This window comes from Dryobates pubescens, chromosome 17 (assembly GCF_014839835.1).
Source record: "Dryobates pubescens isolate bDryPub1 chromosome 17, bDryPub1.pri, whole genome shotgun sequence".
NCBI lineage: Eukaryota > Metazoa > Chordata > Aves > Piciformes > Picidae > Dryobates > Dryobates pubescens.
In genome coordinates, this window is record NC_071628.1 from 5114306 (window position 1) to 5129069 (window position 14764).

At 51.8% G+C, this 14764-nt stretch overlaps 1 protein-coding gene across 1 annotated transcript in view; it reads right to left on the reverse strand.

Annotated features, from left to right (window-relative positions):
* The window catches only part of NTRK3 (neurotrophic receptor tyrosine kinase 3), a 272999-nt gene that overhangs the window by 101085 nt on the left and 157150 nt on the right, over positions 1-14764 (reverse strand). Inside the window, exon 12 of the mRNA XM_054168851.1 lies at positions 14271-14459. Within this exon, the coding sequence (XP_054024826.1) occupies positions 14271-14459 (189 nt within the window). The remainder of the gene's footprint in view (positions 1-14270; positions 14460-14764) is intronic.

The window sequence follows — 14764 nt, forward strand, 5'->3', positions numbered from 1 at the left end:
TAAGCAACCCCAGCTCCCTCAGCCTCTCCTCACAGGGCTGTGCTCCAGACCCTTCCCCATCTTTGTTGCCCTTCTCTGGACACCTTCCAGCAAGTCAACATCTCTCTTTTTTGTCTCCTAGTCACATTTATGGGAGGCAGGGAAACTGCTCATCCTAAATTTAAGAGGTGTTTATAGGGGGAGGGAAAAAAAGTCCCAACAAAATAGTTCCCTTTTCCCTCACAGAAGGATGATGTGGTGGTGGGAAAGAGAGGGGTGGGGAAAACACCAGTGGAAAGGTATAGGCATGAGAAGAAGAGGTGAGCAAAGATTCTAACCCAGCACATTCCAAAGAGATCACATACAGAGATAAAAATAGCGAGCTACAGCAGCCTCCAGACTCAGTGCTCCAGTGCACTGAGGAAAAATAGGTTAGCAGGGCTGAAGGGAAGGTGTGACATTTTGGCAGCCCCACAGCTGTGACACAGAACTGTCAGGCACCAGCAGGGACTCAGAGCTAAGGCCAGGCAAAGCTGAGCCTACACCAAGCTGTAAGGCGTTGCTTAGTCTGAACCCTGCAGCCCGTACGGACCACGCCTGAGCTGCAGGCAGCAGCAGAGTCCTGTTGGTGAAGGAGGGACAGACATTGGCATGCTTACACCTAGTCTGAAGGCTCATCTGAAGGCTCTGCTGCCATCCAGCTAGATCTGGACAGGCTGGGGGCTAGGGTGAAGAGAAATTGGATGAACTACAACAAGGGCAAGTGAAGAATCTGGCATCTGGGATGGAACAGCCCCATGGATTGGTACAGGCTGGGGGCTGCTCTGGTGGAGAGCTGCTCTGGGGAAAGGGACCTGACAGTACTGGTGACAACAGGATGGCCATGAGCCAACAATGTGCCCTTGGGGCCAAGAAGGCCAGTGGCATCCTGGGGTGGATTAGAAGGGCTGCGGTGAGCAGGTTCAGAGAGGTTTTCCTCCCCCCACTACTCTGCCCTGTTGAGGCCACATCTGTAATGTTGTGTCCAGTTCCTCAGTTCAAGAAGGACCTCAGAGAACTGCTTGAGAGAGTCCAGCACAGAGCCATCAAGCTGCTGAAGGCAGTGGAACACTTCCCTGTGAGGACAGGCTGAGGGAGCTGGGGCTCTAGCCTGGAGCAGAGGAGCCTGAGGGGTGACCTCAGTTCGTGGTGATAAAGATGTGCAGGGCAGTGTCAGGAGGATGGAGCCAGGCTCTGCTCAGGGATGTCCAAGGACAGACAAGGGGCACTGGGGGCAAGCTGGAGCAGAGGAGTTGCCATAGGAACAGAAGGGAAAACTTTGTCAGTGTAAGGGTGACAAAACACTGGAGCAGGCTGCCCAGAGAGGTTGTGGAGTCTCCTCTGGATGTGTTCCTGTATGACCAGCTCTAGGTGATCCTGCTCCAGCAGGGGGTTGGACTGACTCATCTTTCAAGTCCCTTCCAACCCCTAACATTCTGTGGTTCTGTGAGTCTGGAATAGATCTGTCCAGGCAGGGGCAGGGAGAAGGGCTCTGGAAACCAGATTCAAGCACAGTTCAGCATTAGGTAACTCACAGCCTCTTTAGGAATGAGCATGGAGGAATCTAAAAATGGATTATGCAATAAACCCTGCCTTAATAGGAGACAAGCCTGGGCATCAAGAGCAATCCTTACATGCTGTGAATTCAATGTACTTTTCACCTCAAGACACTTGCATACAAATCTTACATCAGCTACACGTGAAAAAGGGTTTGCTGAGCTCTCAGCTGGGCCTGTTCAGTAAATCACAGCCAGTTCAGCAAGGAGAGTGCTTTACATTTAACTGCAGTGCAAGACAGCTGCTTCAGGAACACACCAGCAGAATCACAGAATGGCTCAGGTTGGAAGGGACCTCAGAGATCATCTCCTCCAACCTCCCCACCACGGCCAGGGACACCTCTCAACTAGACTCAGCTGCTCAAGGCCTCATCCAACCTGGCCTTCAACACCTCCAGGCAGGAGGCAGCCACAACCTCTCTGGGCAGCCTATTCCAGAGTCTCACCCCCCTCCTGCTGAAGATTCTTCCTGAGATCGGGTTCAAACCTACTCTCCCCAGCTTCAAGCCATTCCCCCTTGTCCTGTCTCTAGACACCTTCACAAACAGTCCCTCTCCAGCCTTCCTGTAGGATCTCTTCAGGGACTGGAAGACTGCTTTAAGTTCGCCCCCCCCAAGTCTTCTCTTCTCTACAACCCCTATTTCCTCAGCCTGTTCTTATAGCAGAAGATCCAGAGATGCTTCCATTAGCAGCACCATCTTCCTCCACCCAATCAACCCCAGTGGCAGCCAACCCACTCCCTGCCCCCACCGTTGAGACCAACAAGAGCAGGGCAGCTGAGGAAGCAGGATGCTGAAGCAGACTGGGAACGTTCAGCAGCCAAGAATGACAATTTCTGCCTTTTTGTTATGCTGCACATGAAGCAATTGAGAGCTCTGCTCTACAGAGAGCAGAGCTGCTCCACCTGCCCGGTGCTACTGGGAGGCACAAGCCACCAGTGCCTGCCCACACCTTCCCCCCAGAGCCAGCCACCGTGCCAGGCTTGGCAACAAAAGGCTTCTTTGACACAAGAAGCTCTTCAAGCAGAACGCCTTTCAGCATGGGTCTTTCCCCAGGCTTCAGGACTGAAGAGGGCATTTTGGGCTCTCTAGCCCAAAAGCAGCACTCGAGGCAGGTTTGTGGCTTTTTGAAGCTCTCTTGACGCACAGCTTCCCTGCTAGATGCTGGGCTGCACTCCTCGTCCCACAGGGCAGCACTGCTAATGATGCTCCTGCTGCGTGTGCGGTCGTGCAAGGCTGCTCCAGCTCCTGAGCAACAGCAGCTCCTTTTTAATTAGGAATCTTCATTTGAGCAGACAATGAACCAACAATGAGAGCCTGCAATCTTCTAACCATAGAGACAGCTCCTGCCTGACCACAACAAGTCCCCAAACACCCCTGAGAGAGAGAGACGTTTTTTTTCTGACGCCTGAAAACCAGCCTGCTCAAACAAAAAAGTCACAAAGCAACAGACTCTGGGAGCTGCTGGTGCCTTCAGGGTACCCCATGGCCAGGCAGCATGGGCACATTCCCCTTGTACCAGGAATACAGAGGTAGCCCAGCCTCCAGGTACTTATCATAGAATCAAGAAGGTTGGGAAAGGCCTCAATGATCATCAAGTCCAACCTGTCACCCAACACCTCTTGACTACTAAGCCATGGCTCCAAGTGCCACATCCAATACCCTCCTGAACACCTCCAGGGATGGAGACTCCACCACCTCCCTGGGCAGCACATTCCAATGGCTAACAACTCTCTCTGGGAAGAGCTTTCTCCTCACCTCTAGCCTAAACTTCCCCTGGCACAGCTTGAGACTGTGTCCTCTGGTTCCCCAACAGCCAAGCATTATAAGCTGCTGTCAACCCACTAAAAAGCAAACCCAGTGTTTAAGTGATGTCCAACAGAAATCAGTACCACAACTCCAACCACACACACACAAACCCCAGCTATTTCTGAAGTGACCCAAAGCAAAACTGACACACGCATGAGGAACCGTGAGGAGGATACTCCTGAACCCCTTTCTTTACTCTGGACATCAGGGCTGCCTGAGTTTGCAACAGCTTCAGGTCATGCACCTTGTTGCTTTCTCCTGCAGGGATAAAGCCATTAGCATGAGGAGGGTCTGCCCATGAGCAGAGCCCTCCTATCTCTGGCATGGACATTTTCATGTTTAACAGCACCCTGGGTCCACTACCAGTGTAACTGGCCAGGGAGAAGCACCAATGCCTATGAGCAGAGCCCTCCTTTCTCTGGAATGTTTAAGAGCACCCTGGGTCCTCTACAAGTGTAACTGGACAAGGAGAAGCACCGGTGCCTAGGCAAGCAGCCAATAAAGCAGGGAATGTAAACCCATTTCTCCCCATTTGATGCCACTCCTCCTCTCATCCTGTTACAATGAGTCTTGACTCATGCCAGGCCACGGGTGAGAAGCACACCTGTTCTGCCAAGCCTTACACATCCACGAGAAACTGGAGATGCAACCACCTTTGATGGCTTTGGGAACTGCCTGGTGGGGAGCATCGTGGCTTCTCTGTTTGGTTGAGGAAAGGCAGAGCTGAGAGGTGCTCAGCAGAAATCCACACATCCTTCAGCAGCATCAGTGGTGAGGTAGAGATGATCAGTGTGTAGGTGTCACCAGGCAGGAAGATGTGGCACAGGGAGTGAAGCAGAGCTGATTCAGCAAGGGGTTTATACCATCCCACAGTGCATGACTGAGCAAGTGAGGGAGATGTGTCCACGTACACAGGGGTGGTGCTGTGTGCTGCAGGAGCAGTGGGAGGGTGCCTGAGCTCCTGCATGAGCAGGGCAGGGTGCTGGATGCAAGACAGAGCAGCAGCAGTGCGTGCCCTCCATGAAGTGGTGCATGTCCAGTCCAATCCATTTGCTGCAGGGATGAGGCCACCAGGCAGCCAGAGCAGTCTGCTGTGCTAGAGCTGTTCCAAATGCAGGAGGCAACCAGCTCAGGGCCTCCTCTCCTCCAGCTTGTTAAGTGCTTGACAGCTCCTACAACGTGAGCTCCAGTTCCAAAACCAGTCCAGATGAACCATCCCAGCTTGATGCCCCCACAGACACTTGCATTGAAGGGTCCAGAGGAGATGGCTTCATGCCAGAGGAGCAGGCAGAATTGTCCTCAAGGAAAGATTTCCCTGTCCAATCTCTGATGTCTGTATCCAGCAGTATTTCCACCACCAGGACAGCCTCTCAGTTGGAGAGCCCAAAGCCATGTTCTCCTCAATTTAAGGGTTTCTATTCCTAATGGATTTCAGTCTTCAGGAAGGTCCCCATCCAAGGTGTCACCATCCACCATAGCTGTGCTGCCCAGCATCATTCCCCTGTGCTGGGGTTGGAGCCTCCTCAGCTGCCTCTGATCTTGGGTGTTGCTACAAATATTTTGGGTAGACACATGTTAAAGCAACAGAGACAGGAGCTAAGCCCTGAGCAGCTGCAGGAGGCAGCTTTCCCAAGTAGGCAGAGCCACATTTTCCATTGTCCCACACTGTTTTTCCTCCTCTCAATGCAGCCCCACAGGCAATGCCTGCAGAGCTGAGTGAGGGGCAAGGTACACAGAGTGAATTCTGCAGCCTTTGCCAGACAGCCTGAAAATAAAGCCTCTCATTTCTGTAGCACCAGCAGAGCAGGAAGGTCTGAAGAGCAACTTGCTGAGCATGAGGCTGCAACTCAAAGTACAGGTGCAACAGCAGGGATGGGCACTCCACCTCTGCAAACACAAACTGCATTTCTGAGGTGTGGAAAAAGTGGATCTTTCTTCCACTAGTTCTTTCAGAGCTGGATAAAACAGCACAGAGCACAAAACAGCCACAGGTAAGGAAAACCAGAGGAGAGGGCTGGGAAGGACTGAACAGATTGAGTCCCACTGGCCATGGGATCTCTCCTGCTAGTCAGATGCTGCAGCCTGGAGAAGGAGATAAGAAGGGGATGCTGAGTGCAAGAAAAGTTCATTCCTGCTCCAAGGGCTAACAGAAGCAGAGATTTTTGTGGCTCACACTTTTCTTCAGGTATCTGCAACATCTGCTGTGGAGGCAGCAGGCCAGAGCCTGCAGGGTTTCTTCAACACCCAGATCTTTTGCAGGACATTCATCTCAGCCCTGGGAGCTCAAGAGCAGCTTCTATGAGAGGCAATCACAAAGCAGGAGGAAGGCAAATCTGAAGGCAGAAGGTCACTGCAGTGACCACCTATGCCTCCCACCTGCTAGCAGCTGAGTGCTGAGTGTTTAGGCCAGGGCTTTTCCACAGAACCAAGCCACACACCCAGGATTTGCTGGGACAAATGAGGAGACACAGAAGGGAGGAGCAAAACACATCAGTGACTAAACAGCTAACTTTCAGCCCCTCATTAAACCCTCTAAAAGCTGCTCACATGGGTTGACTGAGAAGAGCTAAACTTGTTAAGACAGTGAGGAGCCCCTGTGCAGGAGAGTCTCAACCCACAAGTGCCTGGTTCTGAGAAGCAATGGGTGCTGGATCCTGCTGGAAAAGAGTCTGGGGGCTTCATGTTAGAGGAGAGAAGAAGAAAAGAGAAGTTTGGAGAAACAGCAGAGACCTGTGGGAGGAACTGAGACCTGGACAGCTTGGCCCCAGTGCTGGGCATTGGGCAGCAGAGTGCTGTTGTTACTTCGCCCTGGGCTGCACATTTATATTGCATTAAATTTCTCTTTGACAAATCCTCTTAATCCCTGGGGAAAAGGAAAGAAAATCTCCCATTTTCCACTACCAGCAGGTTCAGAGAATTCTATACTCATTTATTTTATTCTTTAGCCAAATGAAACTGTAAGCTTTGTGGAGTTTTGTGGCTTTGAAATGTAATTTTCTTTCTGAAATTGGTGCCAATTGTAGCCAAAATAAAAAAAAAGGGGGGGGCAAAATAGAAATGCTGCATAGCTTTTAGCTTTTTTAGCCCAGGATGAACAAACCACACTTAGAATAGAAAATAGAATAGATTAGGATGGGATAGGATAGGATAGGGGAGGATAGGATAGGATAGCATAGAATAAACCAGGTTGGAAGAGACCTTTGAGATCCTCAAGTCCAACCTATCACCCAACGCCATCTGATCAATTAAACCATGGCACCAAGTGCCTCATCCAGGCTCTTCCTAAACACCTCCAGGGATGGTGATTCCATCACCTCCCTGGGCAGCACATCCCAATGGCCAATCTCTCTTGCTGGGAAGAACTTCTTCCTCACCTCCAGCCTGAACCCCCCAGCACAGCTTGAGACTGTGTCCTCTTGTTCTGGTGCTGCTTGCCTGGGAGAAGAGACCAACCCCCACCTGGCTACAACCTCCCTTCAGGGAGTTGTAGAGAGTAAGGAGGTCTCCCCTGAGCCTCTTCCTCTCCAGGCTAAGCAACCCCAGCTCCCTCAGCCTCTCCTCACAGGGCTGTGTTCCAGACCCCTCCCCAGCTCTGTTGCCCTTCTCTGGATGCATTCCAGCAACTCAACATCTTTCCTAAACTGAGGGGCCCAGAACTGGACATAGGATAGGGTATGATAGGATTAGATAGGATAAGGGAGAGGAGAGAGGAGAGAGGAGAGAGGAGAGAGGAGAGAGGAGAGAGGAGAGAGGAGAGAGGAGAGAGGAGAGAGGAGAGAGGAGAGAGGAGAGAGGAGAGAGGAGAGAGGAGAGAGGAGAGAGGAGAGAGGAGAGAGGAGAGAGGAGAGAGGAGAGAGGAGAGAGGAGAGAGGAGAGAGGAGACCAGGTTGGAAGAGACCTTCAAGATAATTGAGTCCAACCTATCATCCAATACCATCTAATCAATGGCACCAAGTGCCTCATCCAGGCTCTTCCTAAACACCTCCAGGGATGGGGACTCCACCACCTCCCTGGGCAGCACATCCCAATGGCCAATCTCTCTTGCTGGGAAGAACTTCTTCTTAACATCCAGCCTAAACCTCCCCTGGCATGGCCTAACCCGTGCCAGTGGAATTGGCAGCGCTCAGGGGAAATGCCCTTCCCAGTTTTCTTTTCCAGGCCTGTGAGACAGCAAGGGAAGGAGACCTCTTTGTTTTACAAATAAGAAGAGGTGATTTATTATTTTGGGGTGGTTTTTTTTTCTTCTAGATGACCAAAATGTTCCTTTTAAACAGCTCTGCCACACAAGTTCAGGGCAGGGGCTGGACTGAAAGGGTGCTGGTGGTGCTTGTATTGTGTGATCTGCCTTGTGTGGGGTTTTATTTTGCTCGGCAGTGCTTCTTTTTAGGCGATTACCATGTATTTACAGTTGCTGTAATTAGATCTAATTACTTAATTAGCATGAATACGTGTAATTACTAACTTTGAATATGTAATTATGTCAGGGCAGCCTGTAATAAATGAGATTGAGGGAAAGAAAAACCAACAACCAACAGCCAGCTCCCGTCAGCACTCCACGGAAGGACGTCTGCTCCGCCCGCGTGGAGGATGCGTCCCGGTGCCCGCACTGCACCAGTCCTGGAGGAGGAGAGCAGCTCTGGTCAGGGCTGGCAACAGCCTCCACCAAAATCACAGAATGGTTTGGATTGAAAGGGACCTCAGAGATCATCTGCTCCAACCTCCCCACCACGGGCAGGGACACCTCTCAACTAGGCTCAGCTGCTCAAAGCCTCATCCAGCCTGGCCTTCAACACCCCACAGTGTCGCCACATAGGGCACAAAAACCAACTGTCAGAGAGTTCCTGATACACATCAGCAGAGAAAACACCACTCCACCAATGCCACTCCAACCTTACAAAAAACATTTGAGTGCCTGATCTTCAATGCTGGGTGGCCTCCAGCCCTAAGCCATTTCCAGAAATCTACTGCTCTAAGAAGGGCTAAAACACAAGGCTGACTCCAGCAGAACTTGATCATAGAATGGCTCAGGTTGGAAGGGACCTCAGAGATCATCTACTCCAACCTTCCCACCATGGGCAGGGACAGCTCTCAACTAGACTCAGTTGATCAAGGCCTCATCCAACCTGGCCTTCAACACCCTCAGACAGGAGGCAGCCACAGCCTCCCTGGGCAGCCTATTCCAGAGTCTCACCACCCTCCTACTGAAGAACTTCTTCCTCAGCTCCACTCTAACCCTGCTCTGCTTCAGCTTCAAACCATTCCCCCTTGTCCTGTCTCTAGACACCCTGATGAGAAGTCCCTCTGCAGCCTTCCTGCAGGATCCCTTCAGGTACTGGCAGGCAGCTCTAAGGTCCTCCTGGAGTCTTCTCTTCTCCAGGCTGAGCAACCCCAGCTCCCAAAGGTCTACACAGCACTGGTGGGAATCGAGAATCCACTGATGTGAGATAGGGAGGGAGCTGCAAGCAACTTGCCCCCCAGATTAATTAGCTCCAGTAAGGTTTGGATGTGTTTCTCTGATTTGTGTCACTCTTGAGAAGACCTCTTTGGTCAGTCAAAAAGCATGTGAGAACAGAACAACTGCAAAGCTGTGCTGTGGCATTTCTATAAGGCTTGAGACATCAGACCCAAGAACTAATCTGCATCTAATGCATCGTGTCAATAATTAATCACTGCTATTAAACAACCTTCCCATATGTTGCTTCTGAAACACTACCCCATCTTTCACCACAAAAGTCTCCAGTTATTCACAATTACCTTTTTTCCCTCCCATATTTGAATCCTGAACTTAGGAGATGGAGCTAGGGTTAAAAGTTGCAAAGCATACATATGAAAATGATGTCCTACCAACAACCCCAGCAACTTATTTCAAGCCAGTGCTCCATTCCCCGCCCCCCTCCCCCCCCCCCCCCGATAGGAGCTATATGAGCTGGCTCTATCTGCCCAGAAGAGCCAAGAGCTGTTTTCTGGGGGGTAGAGTGAATCATGTTTTGCTTTACCAAAATCCCTGACCATAGGATGGAGCCATGCGGTCCTACACCATGTGTCCTCATCACATATTCTGTCCACAGTGCTTGCTCCTTCTTCTACTCCTGTCTGTTTGTTGACCAATAAACAGAGGTGCAAACTCATCAAAACCTGTTGCTCCTCCTGCTGACATCTGCCAAGCAGATATGCCACTGCCTTCCTCTTCCAATTGCAAAAGATCAGGAGAACAAACAAATACTTCAGCTTGCTCTTCTGAAGTCGATTTGTGGGTGCACTGCCCCCATTGCCATGGTCTTTTGCTTAGTCCTCCAGGTAGAGCTGAGGGTAGCTGAAACAAGGACTAGTTACAAACCCTTGTGCTGCCCAGCATGCCATGGAGTCACAGCACAAAGGTGCCGGGAGCATCATCTCAAAGGCTCAGTGCTTCCTCACCAGCAAATAAGGTGGTGCAGTTTCTTCCATGTCTTTTGAGAGGCCCTCAGCTGGGAAAGGAAAGAGGGTCCTAAGCCAAGCTTGCCTCTCTTGCTCCTGGAAAGAAGGCAGCAGCCAAAAAAAGGGGGTAAGAGACACCTGCAAACATCCCAAAAAGTCAGAGGTGAGAGGCCCTCAGCTGGGAAAGGAAAGAGGATCCTAAGCCAAGCTTGCCTCTCTTGCTCCTGGAAAGAAGGCAGCAGCCAAAAAGGGGGTAAGAGACAACTGCAAACATCCCAGAAAGTCAGAGGTGAGAGCTGGCTCATCCCATCATCGATGTGAGGGCAGCACATCCCCAGTGAGGAGCAGGTCTCAGTCTCCTTGAGGACAAGTTAAGGAGAAGAGCCCCCAGGACAGGAGCGCAGAGCAGGCGCAAGGGGCTGCAGCGGCACGGGCAGGAGCAGCTCTCCATGTTTCAGCTGCAGTTCCCTTCTGCAGAGCTAAGTGGCTGGGAATAAACATCCGTCATCCCTGCGTGATAAGCGATGCTTGCTGGGATAGAGGGTGACAGAAATCTATATCACATCAATGTCCTATTAATACTGCATTAAGCATAGAGAGTTTGCTCTCCTCATTGCAGCCTGGTAATGGGTATCGGCATGTCCTCAACCCAGGCAGCATCCAAGAGCAGGGGGATTGCTTGCAGGAGGAAGGAAGGAAGGAGAAAAGCTTCACCACTGTGGTCGTTTGAGGCTGTGCCTTTAAGAACAAACACTGCTGGAACACACTGGCTAATGTTTTTGGTACTAGAACCAAAACATTCTGATATTCTAAACGAATTTCATTGGTTGATAAACAAAAATTCAGCTTTAGATTGTGAAGCGGTTGGAAAATTTTTTCCTCAGTTCAGTTCGGTTTGGGAGTTGGGGGAGTTTGGTGTTTCAGCCTGTTCTCCCTGCCTGCTTCTTCTGCGAACTGCTGGACTTGGCCTTCAGATAAGCAAACACTAATCCTGCATGGGCTTTTGAAGCTTGCTAACAACTCTTTTCCTTAGTAACTTGCCTTTCTCTCTCTCTAACCCCTTTTTGGGGAAAAAGGGAGGTAAGGGGGGGAGAGAGGGGGTTCCAAAGAGGGGATCCCTCCCTGAGGGAGGGATTTTTGTTGTGTTATTTGTCTTTGCTGTGTATTTCTGTGTATATATTGTAAATACCTGTATATATTGTGTTATATATAACCTGCTTTCCATATATGCTTGTAAATATATAGCTTTTGCTCTTCGACTGAGTTAGCTGTGGTTTCTTACTCTGTGGAGGAGGGAGAGCTAAGCCCTCTCTCAACCTACCACAACCACGAAGAGAGAGATTCCTTGCTGAGTATGTCCTTGCTCTAGCAACACCTCAGTGCTAAGGAGAGAGACTGGGAGCACCTTTGCTTACAGCTGGACAGCAGCTCTGCAGGAGGTGGGTGGCAGAAGACAGATGATAGCTTGCACCAGTAAAGGCTGAGCTGCACATCGAGGAGCTTCCCCAGCCCAGAGGAGTTCTCCTCTCTACAAGTGGCAGCAAATGAAGTATTTGTGTCCAAGGTCTGCACAGGGGGAAAGAAAAAGCCCTCCGGCGTGAAAACCACGGGGAGAAGGGGAGCAACAAATATTCTCCAGCTCAGGTTTAAGTTGAGCAGAGCACATCAGATCAAACAAACCCCTTACAGCCAAAGCTCCCCAAAGCATGGTTAATTTAAAAGGTGAATCATGAAACTTTCCAGCCTCAAGCAAAGCCACCAGTGAAGTCAGAAGTTTTGCCCAAGTAAGGTCCTGGGGACTCAAATACAATACACACACCAAATCCAGCCCTGCCTGAGGTCTTGAAGCCCAGGTTTTGCCTCATGAACGACAAGGAAATGTAAAACTGTAATGGTTTGCAGCCTGCCAGCTTCTTGTTGGCACCCAAAGGCAGTGCCTGTGGTGGGGGGGTTGGTTCCAGCCCCACTGCCTTGCAACCCTGGAGCTCAGAGGCGGTGATTTGCTGTGCATTTCCATGAGTGCGCAGTTATCACTAGTGCTGCATTCCACCCCCATGGCATCTTCCACAGGAGAAGTGGGTCCAGATGCCACCCCCAAGCATCTCTGTGAACTTTTAAGATCCTGATCAAATAGTTCCATGAAACCAAATCCTGCTGCCAGCAGCTTTCCCTGCAACTCACCCAGCTCTGACGAGCCCCACAGGGCAAAAGCTCAGAGCAAAACTCACTCCTTTGAGGTTTGGGTTCTGCTACACTGCACAGCTGCATCAGCACCTACATCCTGCAATGGCCAGCACACAGACTGAAGATTTGAGAGAGCACAGGAGGGGAAGGAAAGGAAAGAAAAACACAAACACAGGGGAGCCCCCTCTGCCCCCAAGCCATCAGGGTTTGTAAATCAATTTGAGATGAGGTGCTATGCAAAATGTGAAATACAGAATTAACAGCACAGAAAACCCACACTACCTTCAGCTTCTCCACTCCTGCCTAATCACTGCCCTCCTTCTCCCCTCCCCACCAACAGGCCCAATTTAGCAGATTAGAATGAAAATCAAAGGGAGAGCTGGGTGCATCCACTGGGTTGACCCCATTGCTCCAGCAGGGGAGCCACAGCGAGAACAGCTCCAGCTCACAGCACCCAAGAGGGGCTGCCCCAGAAACACCTCCACAGGCACAGTGGCTGCAGCTCCCCATCCCTGACAAGAGGGACCAAATTTAGGGTTAAAGGAGCAGGTTAGAATGAAAATCAAAGGCAGAGCTGGGTGCATCCCTTTGGTACACCCCATCACTCCAGCAGGCAAAGCACAGCGAGAACGGCTCCAGCTCTGGCTCTCAGCACCCAGGAGAGGCTGCCCCAGAGACACCTCCACAGGCACAGTGGCTGCAGCTCCCCACCCCTGACAGGAGGGATTAGATTTAGAGTTAAAGTAGCAGATTAGAATGAAAACCAAAGGCAGAGCTGGGTGCATCCCTTTGGTACACCCCATCACTCCAGCAGGCAAAGCACAGCGAGAACGGCTCCAGCTCTGGCTCTCAGCACCCAGGAGAGGCTGCCCCAGAGACACCTCCACAGGCACAGTGGCTGCAGCTCCCCACCCCTGACAGGAGGGATTAGATTTAGAGTTAAAGTAGCAGATTAGAATGAAAACCAAAGGCAGAGCTGGGTGCATCCCTTTGGTACACCCCATCACTCCAGCAGGCAAAGCACAGCGAGAACGGCTCCAGCTCTGGCTCTCAGCACCCAGGAGGGGCTGCCCCAGAGACACCTCCACAGGCACAGTGGCTGCAGATCCCCATCCCTGACAAGAGGGGCAGCTGTTTCCAAGCACTTAATGCTGAATGAGTTTCTGCAGGTTGGGAGATGGGCCTCCTCCCTGTTCCCAGGGACTGAGTTATGTCTCCTGCACTCATGAGTCAGCAGCAGCCAAAGGGAGAGCAGAGGCAGCTTCAGTGCAGCACGCCCTGCATATGAATGGGCCACAAAGATAGCACAAACTGGGGGGGGTGTGGATTTGTTCCCTGGTTTGTGCAAGCTTTTTATCTTTCCACTTCTACCTGGAACCAAGGTGCACCAAAAGGATGATCAATAGCAAGAGAGGAACATGATCCAAACCTCCTGCATCGCTCAGCTTGCATATCAGAGCTGGGAAGAGGCCTGGGAGAACTCAAGCACCAGCTGTGAACCACGTGCCGGGGAGGCTGCAGCTCACCACTCGCATGGGAAGCGGTGCAGAGCTCCCAGAAAAGCATCCTGTTGCCCAGCACTTCTCTATTATGCTGAGAATTCAGGAGTGCAAACCAGAAAGGACCACTTGATCACCACCTGCTTGTCTAATCAGCCCAGTTTACAACCCAGGTTTACACAGGGAAGATGCAAAACCTTTTCAGAAGCCCATGAAAACAAAGACACCCAGCATCTAAGCCTCCAAGCCTCCTGCTCTTTACCTCCACACATCTGCCTCATCTATGGCCACACGCCCTGAGCCTCTCCCTGGTCCAGTGGGGAGCCAAGGAGGCAGCCCCATGGCTGGGAAACAGCTGGAGGAGAAAGAGGAGGCAGGTCCTTTCCCCAGTTAAGCAGGGGTCACATCCATCCCTGCGCTCCCAGGCGGCTCTTACTCGCATCTGGGACCTCATGCTTGGCCCCAGCGAGGCAAAGCCCAGCTTCAAATGGCACTTTCAGGCAAGGGGTGGGGGGGGAAGGTGACAGGTGGGTGACAGAGGGAGGGTGAAGGGAGGTGAAGGTGAGGGTGGAAAGTCTTCTCTGGCAGCACCTACATGTATGTCGTGATTTCTGAGACCTGAGATTCGCTTTGGTTTCTGGACCATACCAAGACCCATTCTCCTCAAAAGACCTCCTGCTTTTCTTCCTCATTCTCTTAGCCTCTGCCTCCTCGCCCAGCTTCCCCCTACCCCGGCGAGCCCTCCCCCGGTGCGGGGGGGATGGGCCGCGGCCGGAGGAGGCACTCACAGGTGTCTGGCTTGTGGCAGTTGTGGCCCTGCCGGAAGTACTGGGGGTTCTCGATGACGGGGATGCGGGTCATGCCGATCACCACCGTGTCCGGCCCGGCCTCCAGCGACGAGGGCGTCGTGATGCCGTGGTTGATGTGGTGCAGGGGACTGGCCGAATCCTCCTCTCCGCTGATCACCGCCACCGGACCTGCGAACACCACACGCAGCTGTCAGGCGCAAGGGAAGGAAGCAGACCCCCGAGCCCTGCTGGCCGCCTGGGGTGGTCCGTGTGCCTCCCCCTCCCCAAGCCCCACAGCACCCACTCGGTGTCCTTGGCTGCTTCCATGGATCAGGTCCCCAAAACACCAGTTCTGGTAGAACAGAATAGCATAGAATTAACCAGGGTGGAAAAGACCTTTGAGATCAAGTCCAACCTAGCACCCAGCACCATCTCATCAACTCAACCATGGCACCAAGCACCCCATCCAGGCTCTTCCTAAACACCTCCAGGGA